Source organism: Phalangium opilio, unplaced genomic scaffold (assembly GCF_054372755.1).
Source record: "Phalangium opilio isolate 3A_F unplaced genomic scaffold, DU_Popi_V2 ptg000078l_1, whole genome shotgun sequence".
Lineage (NCBI taxonomy): Eukaryota > Metazoa > Arthropoda > Arachnida > Opiliones > Phalangiidae > Phalangium > Phalangium opilio.
In genome coordinates this window covers 4,212,501-4,230,000 of record NW_028324186.1, presented here as the reverse complement: position 1 = coordinate 4,230,000, position 17,500 = coordinate 4,212,501, and the positions used below count along the sequence as shown (strand labels likewise).

Below are 17,500 nucleotides of genomic sequence, written 5' to 3'. Positions count from 1 at the left end.
AAAATAACACTCTACGGTATCGTGACCATACGTATATAAATAAAAAAATCCGTCTCTAGCTAGATCTCGGGGGTTTGTATACGGACCCTTCCAGCGATGGAAACTTTCACGTCTTTTCGCCTCGGTGTTCATACTAGTTATGAAACCCAACGTTCTTTTCCGTTTGCTTATATAATTCAACATGTACAACACCCCCCTAGCGGCTAAAATAATAATTCATGCCCAGACCCGTTCGCCTTCCCCCCACACCCCTAAACTTTAGCTAGAGCCAAACTCAAAATATATCAAGAGCCGACCCCCATGCCACCAAACTAAACCTATAACTAGAACTGCCACCCCCCTCTCTCCCCAAAACTAAACTCTAACTAGAACTCCCCCTCTCTCTCTACCCCCAGGCTAAACTCTAACTACCAAACTAAACCTATAACTAGAACTGCCACCCCCCCTCTCTCTCCCCAAAACTAAACTCTAACTAGAACTCCCCCTCTCTCTCTACCCCCAAGCTAAACTCTAACTAGAACAAATCTTTGCCCAGACTTGTCAGCCAGCCCCGCAGACGTTCTTTGTATACAAAGTTGTTTACGACATTCGAACCAAATGGATCCCCCCAAGATTAAAGATAATTCGTGCCCAGACCCGTTCGCCATCCCTGCTATGAACCTCTCACCCCCCCCCTTTACAAATGTTGTTTACGTCACTCGTCTGCAAATAACACGACCAGACATGTTCTCCCCCCTTCAGAGAATCTGTTTTCAAGCTGTAATATGTGTATGTTGAAAAAATAAAATCATTTTTAAAGGAAAAAATACATTTATTCATTTTTTTTACATGTAAATATCATTAAGGATATCTAGATTGCACGAAATATTAATTTCGGCTTTGTTAGAGTGCGCCCATAAGGCGTAAATTAAAGCCTTGTCAAAGGCGCAAGCCGTTCGGTGCTCACCGACGGGGTGAGGGTACAAGCACCGTACGGGAAGAGAAATGATGTCCGCGGTCGTGGCTTTCGGACACTTGAAGTCGTTCAAGTCGTGAACCGTTCTGTTGAGACGGTCAGAGAGAAAGGTGACTTTTTCGTCACCCTTTGAAAAGATTAGGTCGACCCCCTGTAGACCGGCGGCGAGGCAATCGTCGAGTTTGGCGTATGAGGTTAAGCCGGCATTCCAGTCCAATCGGTGCAGATTACGCGAAACCCACTGGTTTTGCCGTTGTTTTGAAATCGAGACGTGTGATTTATTGTACGGCGGCGCGAATGTCCAGGAAACGGTAGCCGGCTTGGCCTCGATGGTTGTTATGGCCAATTCTTTCACGATAATGTCCGTGCTGCCATCACTACGAGTGCGTCCGTTCAGGTATTCTAATTCAATAACGGCGGACTTCATAATAATAACTAGCAGCGAGTCTGTGGGTGACTGTTTAAAACCGAGCCGGGAGTAGATATGAATCCTCTAACGACCGTAGGGCTTCTTTTATAGAGATTGGTTGACGTCATAACACCAACCGAGTCGGGATTGGATACGAGAATTCACGGGGTGTGTGTTTCTCTTATAGAGGCTGGAACGGCTGACGTCATAACACGGTCTAATACCGAGTCGGGATTGGGTAAGAGAATTCAGTGGGAGGGCGTGGTTCTCTTATAGAGGTTGGAAATGATGACGTCATTCATCCACGGATCCCTCTTAAATTTCTTGAAAAACATGTTTGTGCTTCTTCTCCTCGTTCTGTGCATAATGTATACAACGCAGTATATACCGCATGCGGAACTGTCTGGGGGCTGCAAAGCCCTCCTATTATAGTTTATTTTCGTAGAATTTTCTCTCATAAATGTTTTAATATCTTCTGTCAAGGGACCCAAACCCAAAGAATCAAAATAATAACATTGTTTATTCCCATCGATATAGAGACAAATCCAATGACTACCGTTTCCTTTGTGATTATCTAGATTTATAACAATGGAAGCCGGGTATCGAAGGATATATTTGGGTAGAACATCGCGCGGGTATACGCCCATGAAACCGCGGGTGTATCTCAAAACCCTTCTTATGGTTGAAGCGTTCATGGCGAATCTACAACGACGGTTCTATTATGATCTATGTGCATTAAACTTTGAAATTCTGAATAAACGATCAAACTCAGCGTTTCGGGTACTGGTTCTTCGAACCCGAGTTCAAGTCGCAATTGTCCTTGTCGTATAGGGTTGTAATGATTTATATCTGACGCGGTACCATCTTGAGTCAAATCAAAACAGTAAAGCGTATAACCTTTGGGATACTCCTTCATAGATATTTCGTTACCATCGTCTTTGTAATGAGTACCAGATCCGGTAAACAGAGAATAATATGATCTAGCGTAAAGACCCTTTTTGAAATTTGGTCGCAAAGGCTTAGCGAGTACTTGTTCCGAGCCGATAATCGGATTAATATAATTCACGTTAAAGTTGTTGAATTCGAAAGGGTTCCAACTCAATTTGCCGTTATACGAGTTATGAGTTACTAAACCCGCTGTTAATCTGTTTGGTAAAACCCCTAAATATACGTTATCTATAGTAGTTTTTTGAATATTTGCCGAAATGGTAAAAACTTTCACTTCTGTCCTAGTGAATGGATATTTAGCCGTGGCTTTAGTCCAAGCCGATTCTAAAGCTAGCATTACCCGAGGGGCTACTCTCACTTTACGAATATATAAACCTACTTCGAGTATTTCGTGCTTGTACCACACGCCACCGGGGGGAGGAGCTCCGAGCAAAACAAAACCCGGTTTATTTCGGGTCATCCTGACTCTAAGACTGACGCCATTGGGTATGAATTTTGAAACGTTAAACATATCAGCGTGTAGGGCTCCGTACATTTCAATCTCTTTCGATTCCTTTGCTAACTCTTTTCTAACAAGATGTCCCTGGTTTTCAGTTACAGAAACCATTTTCCCAGCCGTGTCTTTATGCCATAATGAAGAAGTTAAATGAGATTTTTTAGCGTCTCCGCCATAGTTTAGCAATGTTTCTAGGTAGGCCTTGAAGGCGTAGTTTCCGGTTGAAGATGAAATAGGCGTATCATTGGCGGTCACTTCTACCGTATCCCAGAGCGAATGTAAAAAATTGTTGATGGGTCCTACGTTATCGGCTTCAACAAGATCAGTACCGTCCGTATGTACTATTTTAGCTCGAACATAAAGCATAGTTAGAGAGGCGTCAATATATTCTTCGCCATTTCCGGGAACGTAAAATTCAATCTGAGAGTCTCCATCCAAAACCGAAATAGGTCGATAGCAAACATACTTGGTCGATTCTACCGATGTTTGAATCGGGACAGATTCGAAAAAATCCAGCTCAGATTTTGTCGCTTGAAACATTTTTAGGAGAATATATCGTGTCGTCTTGACCTGTAGGGTATACGACGGCGAACTGGCTTTATTTTCCTGGTAGCCGCTCGTTTTATACCTTTTTTACTTTGAGCCCGTTTTCGTTTCAAGGGTTTTTTACGTCTGCGACGTTTCCCCCCTCCCCCATGCTGTGTTCTAATATCATCTAAAGTTTCCGTTACTCTTTTCTTAGCAGCCTCTTTAATATCCTTGCCCGATACTACGTCACTGAAAATTTTGGTCCCCGTACTAACGGCTTTTCTGCCGAGAAATTTGGCACCGCTTGTAAGCAAAGGCCTAACAAACCTTACCAATCCGCTAAAAAAGGATCCGAACCCCCCGTGACCTTTCAAATTAGGGTTATTTCCTATATAATACCCTCCGGTTCCGGTTCCGGTTCCCGCTTGATTATTGTAATATTGCTTGTAGCAACATTGTCTCCGTTCTAAGACGTCTGGCTTAGGCATCGCAAGTGTAGTTTAACCGTTAAGCTCCCGTATTCAAATGGCGCCGGTTCCCCTAAACTATTCCTTATATTAACTTCGATGATATCAAAGTAATTTTTACCAACGGGTACGTAATGAGGATTGGTAAAGGTTTGAAATATTTGAGACCCGTATGGTTTCTTGGCATCAACCGAAACGATCCGTAGTAAAGGAACCGAGTGGTCGCCTACAATCTGATCGCTAGCGATATTTAAATAGATAAATAACTGGTCCGGAACGTGGTAATTCAAATTAGAGGGCCTTTGGCTACGACCTATACATTCGCTAGCTTCATCGTATCCCAGTATTTCGGCAATGGGTTTTTCGAATTTTAAATAAGGTTTCAATAATTTTTCAGATTGGTTTATAGTAATGTGTCCGGTTACGTTATCGTAAATCAACCGCGGTGATGGGCCATTTTTGTCAAACGAATTATTTATGACGTTTATTAAATGTTCTATAGACTTGTAAAACCCCGGGGGAACGTCGGGCGCAACTATGGTCTCCCGCCTAGCGTCTTTACTTTTTCTCTCTCTTTTCTTGCCTTCGGCTACCTCCCCTACTGTATATTTGCTTCCGTATCTGGAAACGTTATGAAAGCTAACATCACGTTCTTCCTTAGGCCTTGGCACGTTGTAAAAAGTAGACGTATACATTATATCTACTAGAGACACTTCCCATTTTCCATTTAAATGAATAGGGTTAGGTAGCTTGGTACAGTAATGCGCCCTGGTATTATCGGGAAATAACGAGCCGTTGACGTTACTTGGTAGGGTTAGGTAAAACGATTGATTCGACATCTTCTCCACGAACCCAAGAGGTTTGGGTTTTCGGGTAACCTTCCCAAGATACTAATAACTCCAATTTTCCACGCCTTTTTCGTCGCTTTATAATTTTTTCAATGTTGAACCTTTCAGGTTTAACCGTTTTCTGAACCTCTTCGCGATAGAACACGCCACTTATAGGGTTTCCTTCCAGATCCTTTAACTTGTAAATCACTGGATCACGGGCAGTTCCGATAAAATCAACTTGGAAAACTTCGGTGGAGTAATTGGCTTCGTAACCCTTTTCAAAAACCATTTTTACTTTGCTAACCCTGACGTAATCACCCACTTTTATTCGGGGAGGAGGGCGTTTTTTCTGTCCTTTGTTTTCAGTCCCGTAAATATTTCTATACACTTCTAATATATTGGTTGGCTTAACGTTATTCGGCGTCATCTTAATAGTACTATGCCAAGCGCCGTTATACGCCGACACTATATCTCGTAGGTGGTCGATATACCTTCTAGTATGGAGATGGGTAAACAGTTTAAACATACGAGACTTTAGCGTTCTATTCACTCTTTCTACAATGGGGGCGTGGTGGACGTCATTCTCGGTTGTAAAGAATTTAACCCCCTTTTCTTTGAGAAATTTTCTGACCGAGGAATTCAAAAATTCCTTCCCTTTATCCGTTTCTATTCTAATCGGTATTTGGTCTTTGAATATAAGAGCTAAGGCTCTAACAACTTCTTTTCCCGTCTTACGTAGTAAAGGCACGACCCATAGTTTTCTACTAAAACAATCTATACACGTCAATAGAAACGTGTAGTTATCATTATCTTTGGCCAAGGATCGCATGTCAACCAAGTCTATTTGGTACAAATCACCGATATTGTGAACTATAATTTGGCGCCTCTTAAACTTTTTACGAGCCGTTTTATGCAAAGTATACGGGGTGGAACTTTCCAAAAACGAAATTACTTCCGCTTTCGATATACCATCATCTTTAACAGCTCGATGTAAAGCGTCTATTCCTGAAAACGAAGCGGGGTTAGAAGGATCATAGTATATGGTTTTTAATTTTTCGGTGTTGTCGGGTTGAAGCTCAGCCATTTTGGTATTATAGAAGAAGATTTCCTTTTCGTAACGTAACGAGCCCCGCTTGAATTTTCTTTATTGTAATTTCTTAGCCGTCTCTTTAAGGGCGTTCGTTTTGGCGGGGAAGTGAAATGAAGGAGAGGAGGAGGGGGAAGGATGGGGACTGGTTCGGGAGAGACGGCGTTTTTTGGTCCTTCAATTTCTTTTACAATGCTATGAAAATCGCTCCAGCCCTCGGGTATTTCTTTAAGGGGGGAAATGTAATGGTATACTAACTGCGCTATATCAGAATTTTTGATCTCTCGTCCGTTTACAAATACTCTTCCTTCTTTCGAGAACCTTAAGGTTTCGCCAAGCGATTGTAACTGAGTGAAAACCTTCTTTGCTCTCCCCTTATATTTGAGGGGGAACATGTCAATCCATTTTTCGGTCGGATCCGGCACGATTTCTCGAGAAACGTTATTGTACCTTTGGACTAGCTGCTGGTACATAATCCATTTGGAGCGATCGTCTAACGATTTGTTGTTTAAAACCGTTTGCATCTCCCTATTCAATTCTTGCATAAAATCTGTCTTTAGAGTATCAGCGGGTTGAATAGTGGGTTGAGACGGTATTTGCCGTTCATTCAAGGGTACCAAGGTCATTTTATGGTACATTACGAACTAAAAGCTCCGATAACCGAGGAAAGAAGCGGTACGAGTAAAGAAAAAAGACCTTCTCCCTTTTGGTTCGATAAAATAGCCCTTTTCTTTTTCCAAGCTATTCTTTTACTAGCTATTTTGCGTAGGTTATTCTTATACCTGTATAGCCTACTTCTTTGGGCCAAATTCAATTTCACGTTTCCGTGTAGCGTATTTAAAACTAATTCTGATATAGCGTCTATTAAACCTTTATCCGCGGATCTTATAAAGGCGTGTCTAGGCCCTTTTTTAAGTTTACTCAAGAGTGCGAGAACGTCTCGCTGTGATGTAATCGCTCGGCGTTTCATAATTCAAATGAATGCTCTTGTATGATACGAGTCTTATTTATCTCTTTTTGGGCACGTACACTACCATTGTCTCATCGGGAAATATTTTTGTTCTAACCCTATAATCTTCGGGACAGTTTTGTTTAAAGTCCAGTAGCAAATACGAATGAGGTTGTTCTGTAGCGTCCATGTAACTCTCCATTAAAAATTTCGGGTTACGAGGGTACATTTGTCTAGCTAGATAATTTATTTGCAATTTATCTCTAACCTGCTTGAACAGTATCAAATAATTTGTGTTTAAACTTATGTCCCTAGCATCGCTGGATTTATGATAAAGATTTTGAGTTAAATATAGCACGCTTAAATTACGATGATGACTAAACTTGGTAAAAATTGAACCGATCAAACCTGATTTGTTCTGATCCATTAAATCGTCTATTACTAGAAGACAATTTCGAGAGCCATCGTACTCGTTCATATCCGGCAAACCTTCCTTAAAGACAACCAAACCTTTCAATCTGTCGTAAAATGGTTGATATTCTGAATAATAGAAAATAATTTCAGCGATATTGGGTTCAAACATTTCCCGATGATTTTTAATGATTCTTTCGCAAAGAAACGTCTTTCCAGCCCCACTCGGTCCATTTACCGTTATGGTACACGGGTGATAAAAGGGAATCATTGTTCTCCGAGCTCTCGAGCTTAAATAAATTAAACTTTAAGTGGCCAAACGTTAATATAGGGGTCGCGCGCGTCTTCTTCTTCTTCTTCTAGCGTGTCGCGGAAATGATCGCGTCGTGCATAGCAAGGAAACGCGCCGCGTGTCGCGTATGACAGGGAAACGCGTATGACAGGAAGCGCGGGAAAAAAAGGAACAAAATCAGTTTAAATTTTTTTTTATTTTAAATATACAATATACACTTTTAAATAAATTAATAAATTAGTCAATAAATTAATAAATTAGTTTTAAATTAATAAATTAGTTTTAAATTAGTTTTAAATTAATAAATTAGTTTTAAATTAATAAATTAGTTTTAAATTAATAAATAAATAAATCAATAAATTAGTTAATAAATTAAGTTGGGTTCTGGTAGCCATAGGGGACTGTTTTGAAATTGTCTAGTATACGGATTTTATCGACCGTGGCTCTATAAACTTTGTGAGTGTCTATAGAGACAAGCGTGTGATTGGGAAGCCTCGAAATGTGTCTCGGAATTGGAACAGTTATGGGCAAAAGGGGTTTGTCTAAATCAACGCCTAGTAATCCTTTTAAAGTTTCGTGATTGACTAGTTTCTCGTTAGAGACATTAAGACGAAACCCTTTGACTTTGGTTGTATTGAACCTTTTGCCAGAGTCTGGATCTGTTACCCAATAACTATAGTTTTTGCATCCTCCACTGACAAAGGTATCAATGTAGGCGTTTTTACCATAACCTTCCAATTCGTTGGTCATTTCACCCAGAAAGTTACCAGTTTCTATTAGCGGTATTCCCAGGGGGGACATGTACACAAGAGAATCTGTATCGTAGTAATAGCATTTATCCCCGACAATTTCCAGATATTCTAATAAACAAAGACGGGCCATGGCCGTTGTATAGCAGGCTATAGAGACGTTGGTATGCTTCAAAACAACGTCGGCCTCAGTCGTAGGAACCCATTTGACTAGCAGCGTTTCTTCATTTATGGTTAAAACGCTTTTTACTTCAACATCCGGGTTACTTAAGAGTTCGTAAAGTCTGCGGGGTTCTTTGATAATTTCCGTTTTGGTTGGTTTCACTCTTTCCCCGAATTTACCCCAAAGACTATTCAAGGCAAGTTTTGCTACGCTACGCAACCCTTCGTTTCTTTTAATCTTGACTGGGTCTAAAAGTACCCCCTCTCTAATTTTAAAATTTTTAATATAATTGTCACGTTCCTCGGGGGTAACGCAATTCGAGGGGTAACCACTAGCCGTCTGCTTATGAAGAAGGAACGAATCAACGTATTTTTGAAACAAGCCGGCCTCGCCAGTTTCAGGGTTATATTGTCGCACCTTGTATTTCCAGGCCTCTATCTTTTTTAGGATAACATAACCCCGATTTACAGCGGCACGAAGTTCATCAATCACCCAAGTGCCGATTAGTTTTCGCTCTTCGTCGGAATGGCGACAGTCTCCTTGGAAACGTTTCAAGGCACACTCCCGGCAAAGAGTGAAAACTAATTTATTGTTTAACCTTGTGGGCAAAACAGGGTGAAAGAGGCCAATTGGCGGCAAAACTTCGCATTTCAGAAATCCATCGAATGTGAAAATGTCGGGAATATTATCCAGTAAAATTTCTGGGTGCCCGACTGGCAGCTTCTTTCTCTTGTTGACGAAAGGATAGAGACTAGTTACGTCAACGTAATGCATTTTCTCGCTGCCGGATACTTTATGGTATAGTTTAAGTACCGACGTTCTTCCACCAAAAAAGGCATCGCGAGGATTTAAAGGTTCGCGTACTTTTTCTTTAATGTTTTCTGCTTCCAGAAAAACACCAATAGCCGGATTATCGGTTTTATCTTTAGTCCAATCACATTCCCACTTCGTTATTACTTTAAAACCCGCTTTCTCGATTCGTTCCTTCTTTTTTAAAGTTCTGACGTACAAGGTGTTCAAGGTTTGACCAGGATCACCTTGCAAAGATTGGTTACGGTTGACTTTGTAGCATTTGGGGCAACCATGGAAATAACACCCGTTAAACTCTAGAACATCTTTATCACAAAGGCCGTCCACTTTCATTTTCAAAACTTTGGCTTCAGAGCCGTTAAACGCAGACTGTATATTTACGCCGTTTTCGTGAGCATACCAGGATAACCATTCTATAGCCACAAGTGACTGATTATCAATCATTCTATAGAGGTTATGAGGAATAATGCCTATAGAATCTTTATCCATAAAGTGTCTCCTGTATACCCAGCTACACAAACCGGCTATAGTACACGCGACCTGGAAAGGTTCCACCTGGGCAATGTCCAAGAAAATTTTTCTAAAAGCTAGACAACCTAACTTTAATATCACAACATCCTTGATGCAATAAAACTTTAATTCCTCCAGAAAATTAAAGCCTTTTTTCTCCTCAATTTGTTTATCGTACCACTCCATAAACTCTTTGAGATTTTTGGAGGTTAAATTTTCCGACCCGTAAGCTTCTGGAGGAGGCATTTGGTTTTCTAAGACATAATTTGTTGCTAATTGATTATTAAGGTCGAAGACGTGATCTTTAACCACGTTAAATAAAAAATGAGGGAAATAACCCTTTGCCGCATCTTCTAAGCCGAAAGTGGCGGCGAATTTAGAGAGTGGTACGGAGATAAAATTGAAAGAGTCAAGGAAATTTAAATTAAAGACAGTTAAATTTATAATTTTAGTGCCGTTAATTATGCAGTTAGGTTTAAATTCTTCGCCTAGAGCCATAATCTCTCGCAATAGAAACTGATTATCGTATCCGCTAGCATTATGAGCCAATAAAGTTACCTTCTTGACAGAGGCTAATGTTCTTAGAAAAGCTAAAAAATTTGAAACAGGGTTTGCTCCTTCAAAAACTCTCTGTCTCGGGCCTAGTGACCCACATTTCCCGCAGACGAAACCAGCCTCGGGCACATCGATACAACTTTCGCATACCATCTCTGATACGCAAAGGAGAGGCTGGTGGACTAACGCCCCTTTTTTTTCCTCAGATTCTAATATCTGAATCGCTTCAAAATCATAAAAAATATAAAGCAAATCAGGGACAACTTTCTGTTTCTTAGCTTGGCGAACTTTAGGAGGTTCTTCTTTAATTACCTGAACGTAACAATAGTGTGGACTGGGAGTGTATCTACTGCACACAGAACAATAGGTCTCACAGCACGTATGGGGCTGATTTTTACGCTTAAATAAATTTATTTGCGTGAAACATTGTTTGCAATGAAATAGTTGTGCGCAAATACTCTTCCCGTCTACACCATCTTGTTTATGATAATTAAAACATTCATCTCCTTTGAAAACCTTGAGACATTTGTCACACGCTCGGTCAGCACCCGTACAAGTTTGATCTCGTAAACAATTGTAACAATAAAGATTGCAACTATGATCTCTCTTGTTTCTAAATCCTACCAGACAATTTTCACAGTAATGGTCCATCCCGAACAAAGGTCTTAAAGACGTGACGACGTTGTAATGTCTATTTTGATTAATTAATATCAAACGAGGTCTATTGTCGTCATTGTCGATTTCCCCCAAAATCAACTCGGGCAAATTATTTTTAAAAATATATATTAATATATTATATTGCGCTAATTCGGCTTTAAATTTTTGTATAGATTCTACTTTACCGCAGTCTTTCGGGTTAACTTTAGCTTTGCGGCAAAGCTCTATAGCGGCATCTCGTTGAGAGGCCGTATCGCCTCTATCCGCTCGTGTGTACGAAATCGACTTAAATTTGTTTTTAAGCGCGATATTAGTCGGGTTTTTCTTATGTTCCGAATGCGCAATTGCCACGGAAATCGCTCTCGCTAGACAGAGATTATCATTGTTCACTATCCTGATAATTCCTCGAGAGTCACGAGAAAAGATATCAAAGGACCGCACTCCTTTGGGAGCAGCACGGCCAAACCCTTCTACCGGGATTCTCACCACGTGAAATTTTAAGACGATGGGTCCCAAAAAGAATCTTTCAAACTCATCATCGTATAAAACTGACTCTATCTCATCTAAAACAGATTTAGAGTCCAATTGGTCAGCTCTACGAAATGAGAGTGATATCTCGCCCCTGTTTGGCAAGCTTAAACTTTCGGCCGTTATCTGAATCATATCAGATGGAGCTAACCTATTAAGAACGGCCTGGACAATATTGGCTAAGCCTTCAACCAAATTATTAGTTATTCTTACGGTGATTTCGAGACCCGTTAGGTTAAATCTAGGGTACATTTGCACTCTTTGATCCGTAATTTCACAGTGAGGTAGAGAATCTATTGGCGTCATAACTGCCCCCCTCGCTCCGCCTCCAGATTGGTCAGGGAAATTACTAAGACCCGAAAAATCTATAGAGGCGAAATCGTTTTGAGAGGCGAAACCCAGCTCTGGATTATTGTTTAAAAAGTCGCGAACTATACGATCGTTCTGGGAAGATTCAAATTCCCGCACAATTGATTCTTCCTTTTCGAAAATGTTAAAAGCTTTAATCATGTTTTCATCTTGCTCATCAACGAGTAGATTTTCAGCTTGCATTTCGTCTATATCGCGTTGACCTATGTCAAACGCCCTTTTTTCGAAACGAGCCATATATTGCTCACTACACGTTAAAGGCAGATTATTAAAGAATGTTTCCAACTCTTTAATGTCGCGGCATTGTTCAGGCTCACGCGGTACGCTTAACATATATTTAAATATGTCTGTAATTGTTTCAAGAATAGCGTATCCTCTATTTGACAAAAATGGCGGTAATATTTCCCCGACTGTAGCTGGGTTAAGTTTGAGTACTGTACATAAATCAAAGAAAAAAGCGTAGATTTTCTCAATGGGCCAAGGTCGCGAAACAACCAACGACTCGATCTCTAATAAAATAGATTCTTGAGCGTCTATATCGCGTTGATTTATTTCTAACGCTCTTTGTTCGAAACGGGCCCTATATAGATCACGATACGCTAAAGGCACATTATTATAGAGTGTGTCCAACTCTTCCGCGTTGCGGCATTGTTCGGGTTCACGCGGTACGCTTAACATATATTTAAATATGTCTGTAAATATTTCAAGAATAGCGTATCCTCTATTAGACAAACAAGGCGGTAAAATTTCCCCGACTGTAGCTGGGTTAAGTTTGAGTAATGTACATAAATTAAAGAAAAAAGCGTAAATTTTCTTAATTGGCCATGGTCGTAACGCGGCCAATTCCTCGATCTCGAATAAAATAGATTCTTGATCCATCTTTACGCGTTTTTATAGTAAAAAAAAAAAACTTACGTTAAATGCTATCCCCATGAAAAACAAAAAAGAATATAAAAATACGTTACCTTTCAAATCAAGACGTGTCCGGGCAGGTTTTGTAAAACTTTTCTAAAAGCGAGACTATGCTATTCGTCTTTACTTTATAACTCTGAAGTAGAGAATGAGTTTTGCATACTCAACATATTGCCTTATATAGGTCATAACACTCAGCTTACCCCCTCCTCCCCCCCACATGTTGTACGTAACGGCTTTTTACGAAGCAAAAATGTAATCTTTTTTAGATACATCCCCCCTCTCTCCCTCTAAAGAGCCCGTACTCTAACAAGAACCGACCAACACAGTTTCGTCCAGGCCTGTTTACCCTATATGAAAGAGGCCAACCTTAAACTAGAACTGCCACCCACCCTCTCTCCCCAAAACCAAACTCTAACTAGAACTGCCACCCCCCCCCCTCTCTCCCCAAAACTAAACTCTAACTAGAACTCCCCCCCTCTCCCCAAAACTAAACTCTAACTAGAACTCCCCCTCTCTCTCTACCCCCAAGCTAAACTCTAACTAGAACAAATCTTTGCCCAGACATGTTTACCCTATATGAAAGAAGCCAACCTTTAACTAGAACTAACCCCCCCCTTTCTCCCCCCTCTAAAGAATGAAGACATAAGCCATGTTAGGGCTCACTTTGATTTTGACAGTCGAATAAGAAGGTCGCTTGAATTGTAAGTAGAATTTTTGCGTAACAGTTTTGGGCGCTCGCTTGGTATAATAGCAACGGTTGCTTTTTTTAAGATAAGAATGGAAGTTGATAATTTTCGTAAACGAAAACTCCCGTCCAAACCTCGTAAAATCAATTCGAGATTTCATTTGGGAGAAGTATTTCTATCTTTCGGATTCACGTCTGATCTCAATATAGAGATTAGAATATGCCAGAAAGAACCAGATTTGTCCACGTTTCGCTTTGATGTTGACACCTGGCAAGCTTTTGCATCCAAAATTGGTCCGCTTAGCGGATGGACAAGTTGCCAAGAACCCACATCATACGACGCTATTTTAGCCGATACTCCATTATCTTCGACATCAGCACACGCAACCTTTAACAATCTAAAGCTGGAAACGAATATCAGGGGTGGAGACAGTATCGACTTCACATTGAACGCTTCAGAAGCAAGCGAGTTAAATCGATTAATGCCATATATTAATGAACATGTGAAAAAGCTTGTATCGAACGAACAGGTGTATTTATTACTTGGTGATTTGATCTGCGCTGAACTTATTACCATATATAAAATATTACACATAGGTTACGGTGAATTCTTTTCTTTCGAAGAAATTGAAGATCATATTAATTTTGATCGTGTACTATCATATTTTGGCTCGTACGTTTCACCGTATAAAATATTAATGGCTTTTGAAAGTAGATTAAAGGAACGCGGAATAAGTTTTGATTTTCAATCGTATAATATATTTAATATATTAATGTCTCAAACTTCTTATTTAAAGAAACGTATAAGCGTTGTCAATCTTTTTGGCCTGGTGTAAATTTGTATTGAAATAAATTTTTTAAAACGTAATTTTTGTCATTTGATCTGGATAGGCATATATATTTATAGGACCATAACAAGACGTTTCTAAAGCATTGTGGACAACATTAACTAGTCTACAAAGAAATCGGCTAGGATTGTGTTATTATCGTTAGAAATCATTTGAACTCGGGGTCAAATTCTTGTTTTTTTGTGACAGCGTCTAGACTTGTAATATTTATTAATTTATTGAAAGACATGCGGCTAGGGTACATGGAAATCGGTGTTATTATTATCGTTAGAAATAATTTGAACTCGGGGTCAAAATTCTGTTTTTTTAGATATGTGAGATGGTCTAGACTTGTATTATTTATTAATTTATTGAAAGCTAGGGTACATGGAAATCGGTGTTATTATTATCGTTAGAAATCATTTGAACTCGGGGTCAAAATTCTGTTTTTTTAGATATGTGAGATGGTCTAGACTTGTTTTTATTAATGTATTGAAAGACATGCGGCTAGGGTACATGGAAATCGGTGTTATTATTATCGTTAGAAATCATTTGAACTCGGGGTCAAAATTCTGTTTTTTTAGATATGTGAGATGGTCTAGACTTGTATTATTTATTAATTTATTGAAAGACATGCGGCTAGGGTACATGGAAATCGGTGTTATTATTATCGTTAGAAATCATTTGAACTCGGGGTCAAATTCTTGTTTTTTTTTTAGGAATGTGACCGCGTCTAGACTTGTTTTTATTAATGTATTGAAAGCTAGGGTACATGGAAATCGGCTAGGAATGTGTTATTATCGTTAGAAATCATTTGAACTCGGGGTCAAATTCTTGTTTTTTTTTAGATATGTGAGGTGGTCTAGACTTGTATTATTTTGGGGTCTCGTTTGCTTCAATAACAACTTTTGAATATTGGAAAGATCATAAGGTTTTTGTATTGGGGTATATAGAAAGAGCGTCGGAGACTAAAAGAACCCCCCGGTTTCTCCATGGTTTCTATAAATACGGCAATTTACCCAATACAAAAATCACTCTCAGCCTAAACACTGACGAACCACTACTACTAAGACTAAATCCTGCACCAAACTTTCAACATGTGAGTATAATGTTTTTTCTCCTGAAACCATAGAATAAGTTTTTTTGTTATTTAGGGCACCCAACCCTTTACCGTTTGGGAATGAGGTATTTGAATTCCTAAACCCACCTGTCCAAGATGAACCTTTGGAAGAAGAACCTTTTCCTCTAGCTGAACTAGAGGAAGTGGTGGTGGAAGGAGGGGAGGAGGGAGGGGAGGAGGAATGGGAGAATGAGGAATTGGATGAGGAATTGGATGAGGATGATGAAGATCCTACGCCATTGGATTGCAACATCCAACGGTAAACATTCCATGTTTTCTCCTATTTTTTAGTAGCTATATTTCCTCCATAAAATTTGATCAGGATCTTAGCCCAGATCCGTCAGGAGGCCGAGGAAGAAGAATGGCTTGCCAACAACGAAGTACGCCCGGCCATCGAACAAGTGTACTCGGTCGAGACAAATTATGTTATCGAAGCCCTGGGTCAAACCCTGTTGGGTTTCATGGTATTCCCTGTAGAACCCCTAGAGGGGGCACCCCTAGTCGAGGAACAGCCCTTAAACATAGCTAACTGTTATTCCGGCTTGTAAGTTATATAGTTTTTTTTTCTTTTTTAAGACCATTTCTAATTTCTTTTTTCTTTACAGTCTCAATACGGCCATCTTAAAGTTTTTTAAAAGGAGAGCCCGAATATACAGGGAATCCGAAGGGGAGGTTGATGCTGACGGCGTGATTGACGCCGCAGACGTTCGGAGAGCAACCGAGCACGATATACGTCGGGCGAAACTGTTCCTCGACAAAGTCGCCTACGGGGTGCTCGCCCAACAGATGGTAGATCTAGGGCTTTTTCGATAACATAAATATCCGCGTCTCGGGGGGCTATTCAATTTCCCGCCCCTAGCCCCCAAAGGTAAGAAACCGTTTTTGTATATTATAGGGGGGGGGGTAAAGAGTGTCTGGGTTTCAACGGGCCCCCTCCATACTATATATACGGAGAGTTTCCCAATACTAAAATCATTCTCGGTTTAGCTTCGGCCAGAACATCATCCACCATTATCATGTGAGCATACTGTTTTTTTCTGAAATCGTGGAAAGACTAACTTTTGAACTTAATAGGGCGTACAGTCATATTGACGATGTTCTTTTATACACGGACGACGAGGAGGACCCGAGACAAAATTTTTACGAGTGGCAACAGCGTCAGCCACCCCCACATCAACAGCGTCAGCCACCCCCACATCAACCCCAGGAAAACCCGCCGAGAGTAAATGAACATCTGCCAAATGATTGCAGCCTCTTCAGGTAAAGTCTCTATATTTTTTAAAACTTTAATGGCTATATTCAAACATTTTTATAGGATCCTTGCTGATGTCCATAAGGACTTAGTGAGGATTCGCGCGGAGAATCTCGGACATGGTTTTGATCTCCGCGAGGACGACGTTGTCTTCCGGGAGTTGAGTTCTCGACTCATACCATTCGTTGACATAACACCCACTCCCGGAAACCCTATGCCGGTTTACGTTAACACGTCTCGCTCGGGCTCGTAAGTTAATTAGCATTATTTTTTTAAAGATGGATCCCTAATATCTTTTCTTTCTATTTTTAGTCTCAATGCCGCTATCACCGACTATTTCAAGGGGAGAGCGGGTACCCCCAATGAGGGAGTCCTAGACCGGTTTAGGCAAAAGCGTTTCCTCATAGCTGTAGCAAATGATGTTCATTTACAAACAGGCCTTTAATCTTTCAATTTTTTTCTATTTAAAATTATATATATATATATATATATACAAATAAAACATGGATAAAATATTTAAAATTATATATATATATACAAATAAAACATGGATAAAATATCTAAAATTATATATAGACAAATAAAACATGGATAAAATATTTAACGCCTCTTGATTTATACATATTGCAAAAGTAAAAAAAAAAATATTACCGGAATTAAAATTCCGTGTAAAATTAAAAAAACGTTGGGATAGAAATTCCTAGGCTTGTACAGGCATTCCCCCGCTTTGCACGCGTAACGGAGAAGAGGAACCCGAGAGATATATTCCTATAACATTTCAGTGCTATTCGGAGAGAAAACGCGAGCCGCTATGGTTGTACACGCATTCCCCCGCTTTGCACATGTAAAGGAGAAGAGGAAACGACGAGAGAGGAAAAAAAACTCTCCTTCACAGCGCTCTCGCGCCGCTAGGCTAGTACATTCGCAAGCGTAAAAATAAAGAGACGGTCAAAGGGAAAGAGACGGTGAAAGTCAGGGAACCAAGAGA

The 17,500-nt window shown here is 40.1% G+C and overlaps 3 protein-coding genes across 4 annotated transcripts; all 3 read left to right on the top strand.

Moving 5' to 3' along the window:
- Positions 1-13,270: 13,270 nt before the first annotated feature.
- LOC149655880 (uncharacterized) lies at positions 13,271-14,181 on the top strand. Of its 2 annotated transcripts, none has more exons than XM_089844920.1 (2): positions 13,271-13,329; positions 13,400-14,181. In XM_089844920.1, the coding sequence occupies exon 2, from the start codon at positions 13,406-13,408 to the stop codon at positions 14,147-14,149; it is 744 nt and encodes a 247-aa protein (XP_089701046.1). In that variant the 5' UTR covers positions 13,271-13,329; positions 13,400-13,405; the 3' UTR covers positions 14,150-14,181. The 2 variants fall into 2 exon arrangements, with proteins under 2 accessions (XP_089701046.1, XP_089701047.1); XM_089844921.1 differs by lacking the exon at positions 13,271-13,329 and having other exon boundaries at positions 13,406-13,843; positions 13,911-14,181.
- A 134-nt stretch (positions 14,182-14,315) lies between these two features.
- On the top strand, positions 14,316-16,440 carry LOC149655879 (uncharacterized). Its single transcript, XM_089844922.1, has 6 exons — positions 14,316-15,239; positions 15,295-15,519; positions 15,583-15,804; positions 15,866-16,128; positions 16,248-16,278; positions 16,335-16,440. Coding segments are annotated over exons 1-4 (657 nt in total). The 5' UTR covers positions 14,316-15,237; the 3' UTR covers positions 16,074-16,128; positions 16,248-16,278; positions 16,335-16,440.
- A 46-nt stretch (positions 16,441-16,486) lies between these two features.
- LOC149655878 (uncharacterized) lies at positions 16,487-16,977 on the top strand. The gene is made up of 2 exons (XM_089844923.1): positions 16,487-16,761; positions 16,825-16,977. Exons 1-2 carry the CDS (start codon positions 16,487-16,489, stop codon positions 16,955-16,957), a joined length of 408 nt encoding a protein of 135 aa, XP_089701049.1. The 3' UTR covers positions 16,958-16,977.
- Positions 16,978-17,500: the final 523 nt, after the last annotated feature.

Bases quoted from the DNA above. Each gene is read 5' to 3' on its own strand.
- LOC149655879 (XM_089844922.1), top strand. The intron at 15,520-15,582 runs GTAAACATTCCA...AAATTTGATCAG, and splicing joins TTGGATTGCAACATCCAACG to GATCTTAGCCCAGATCCGTC. The intron at 15,805-15,865 runs GTAAGTTATATA...TTTTCTTTACAG, and splicing joins GCTAACTGTTATTCCGGCTT to TCTCAATACGGCCATCTTAA.
- LOC149655880 (XM_089844920.1), top strand. From the start codon at position 13,406: ATGGAAGTTGATAATTTTCGTAAACGAAAACTCCCGTCCAAACCTCGT.
- LOC149655878 (XM_089844923.1), top strand. From the start codon at position 16,487: ATGAACATCTGCCAAATGATTGCAGCCTCTTCAGGTAAAGTCTCTATA. The intron at 16,762-16,824 runs GTAAGTTAATTA...TTCTATTTTTAG, and splicing joins AACACGTCTCGCTCGGGCTC to TCTCAATGCCGCTATCACCG.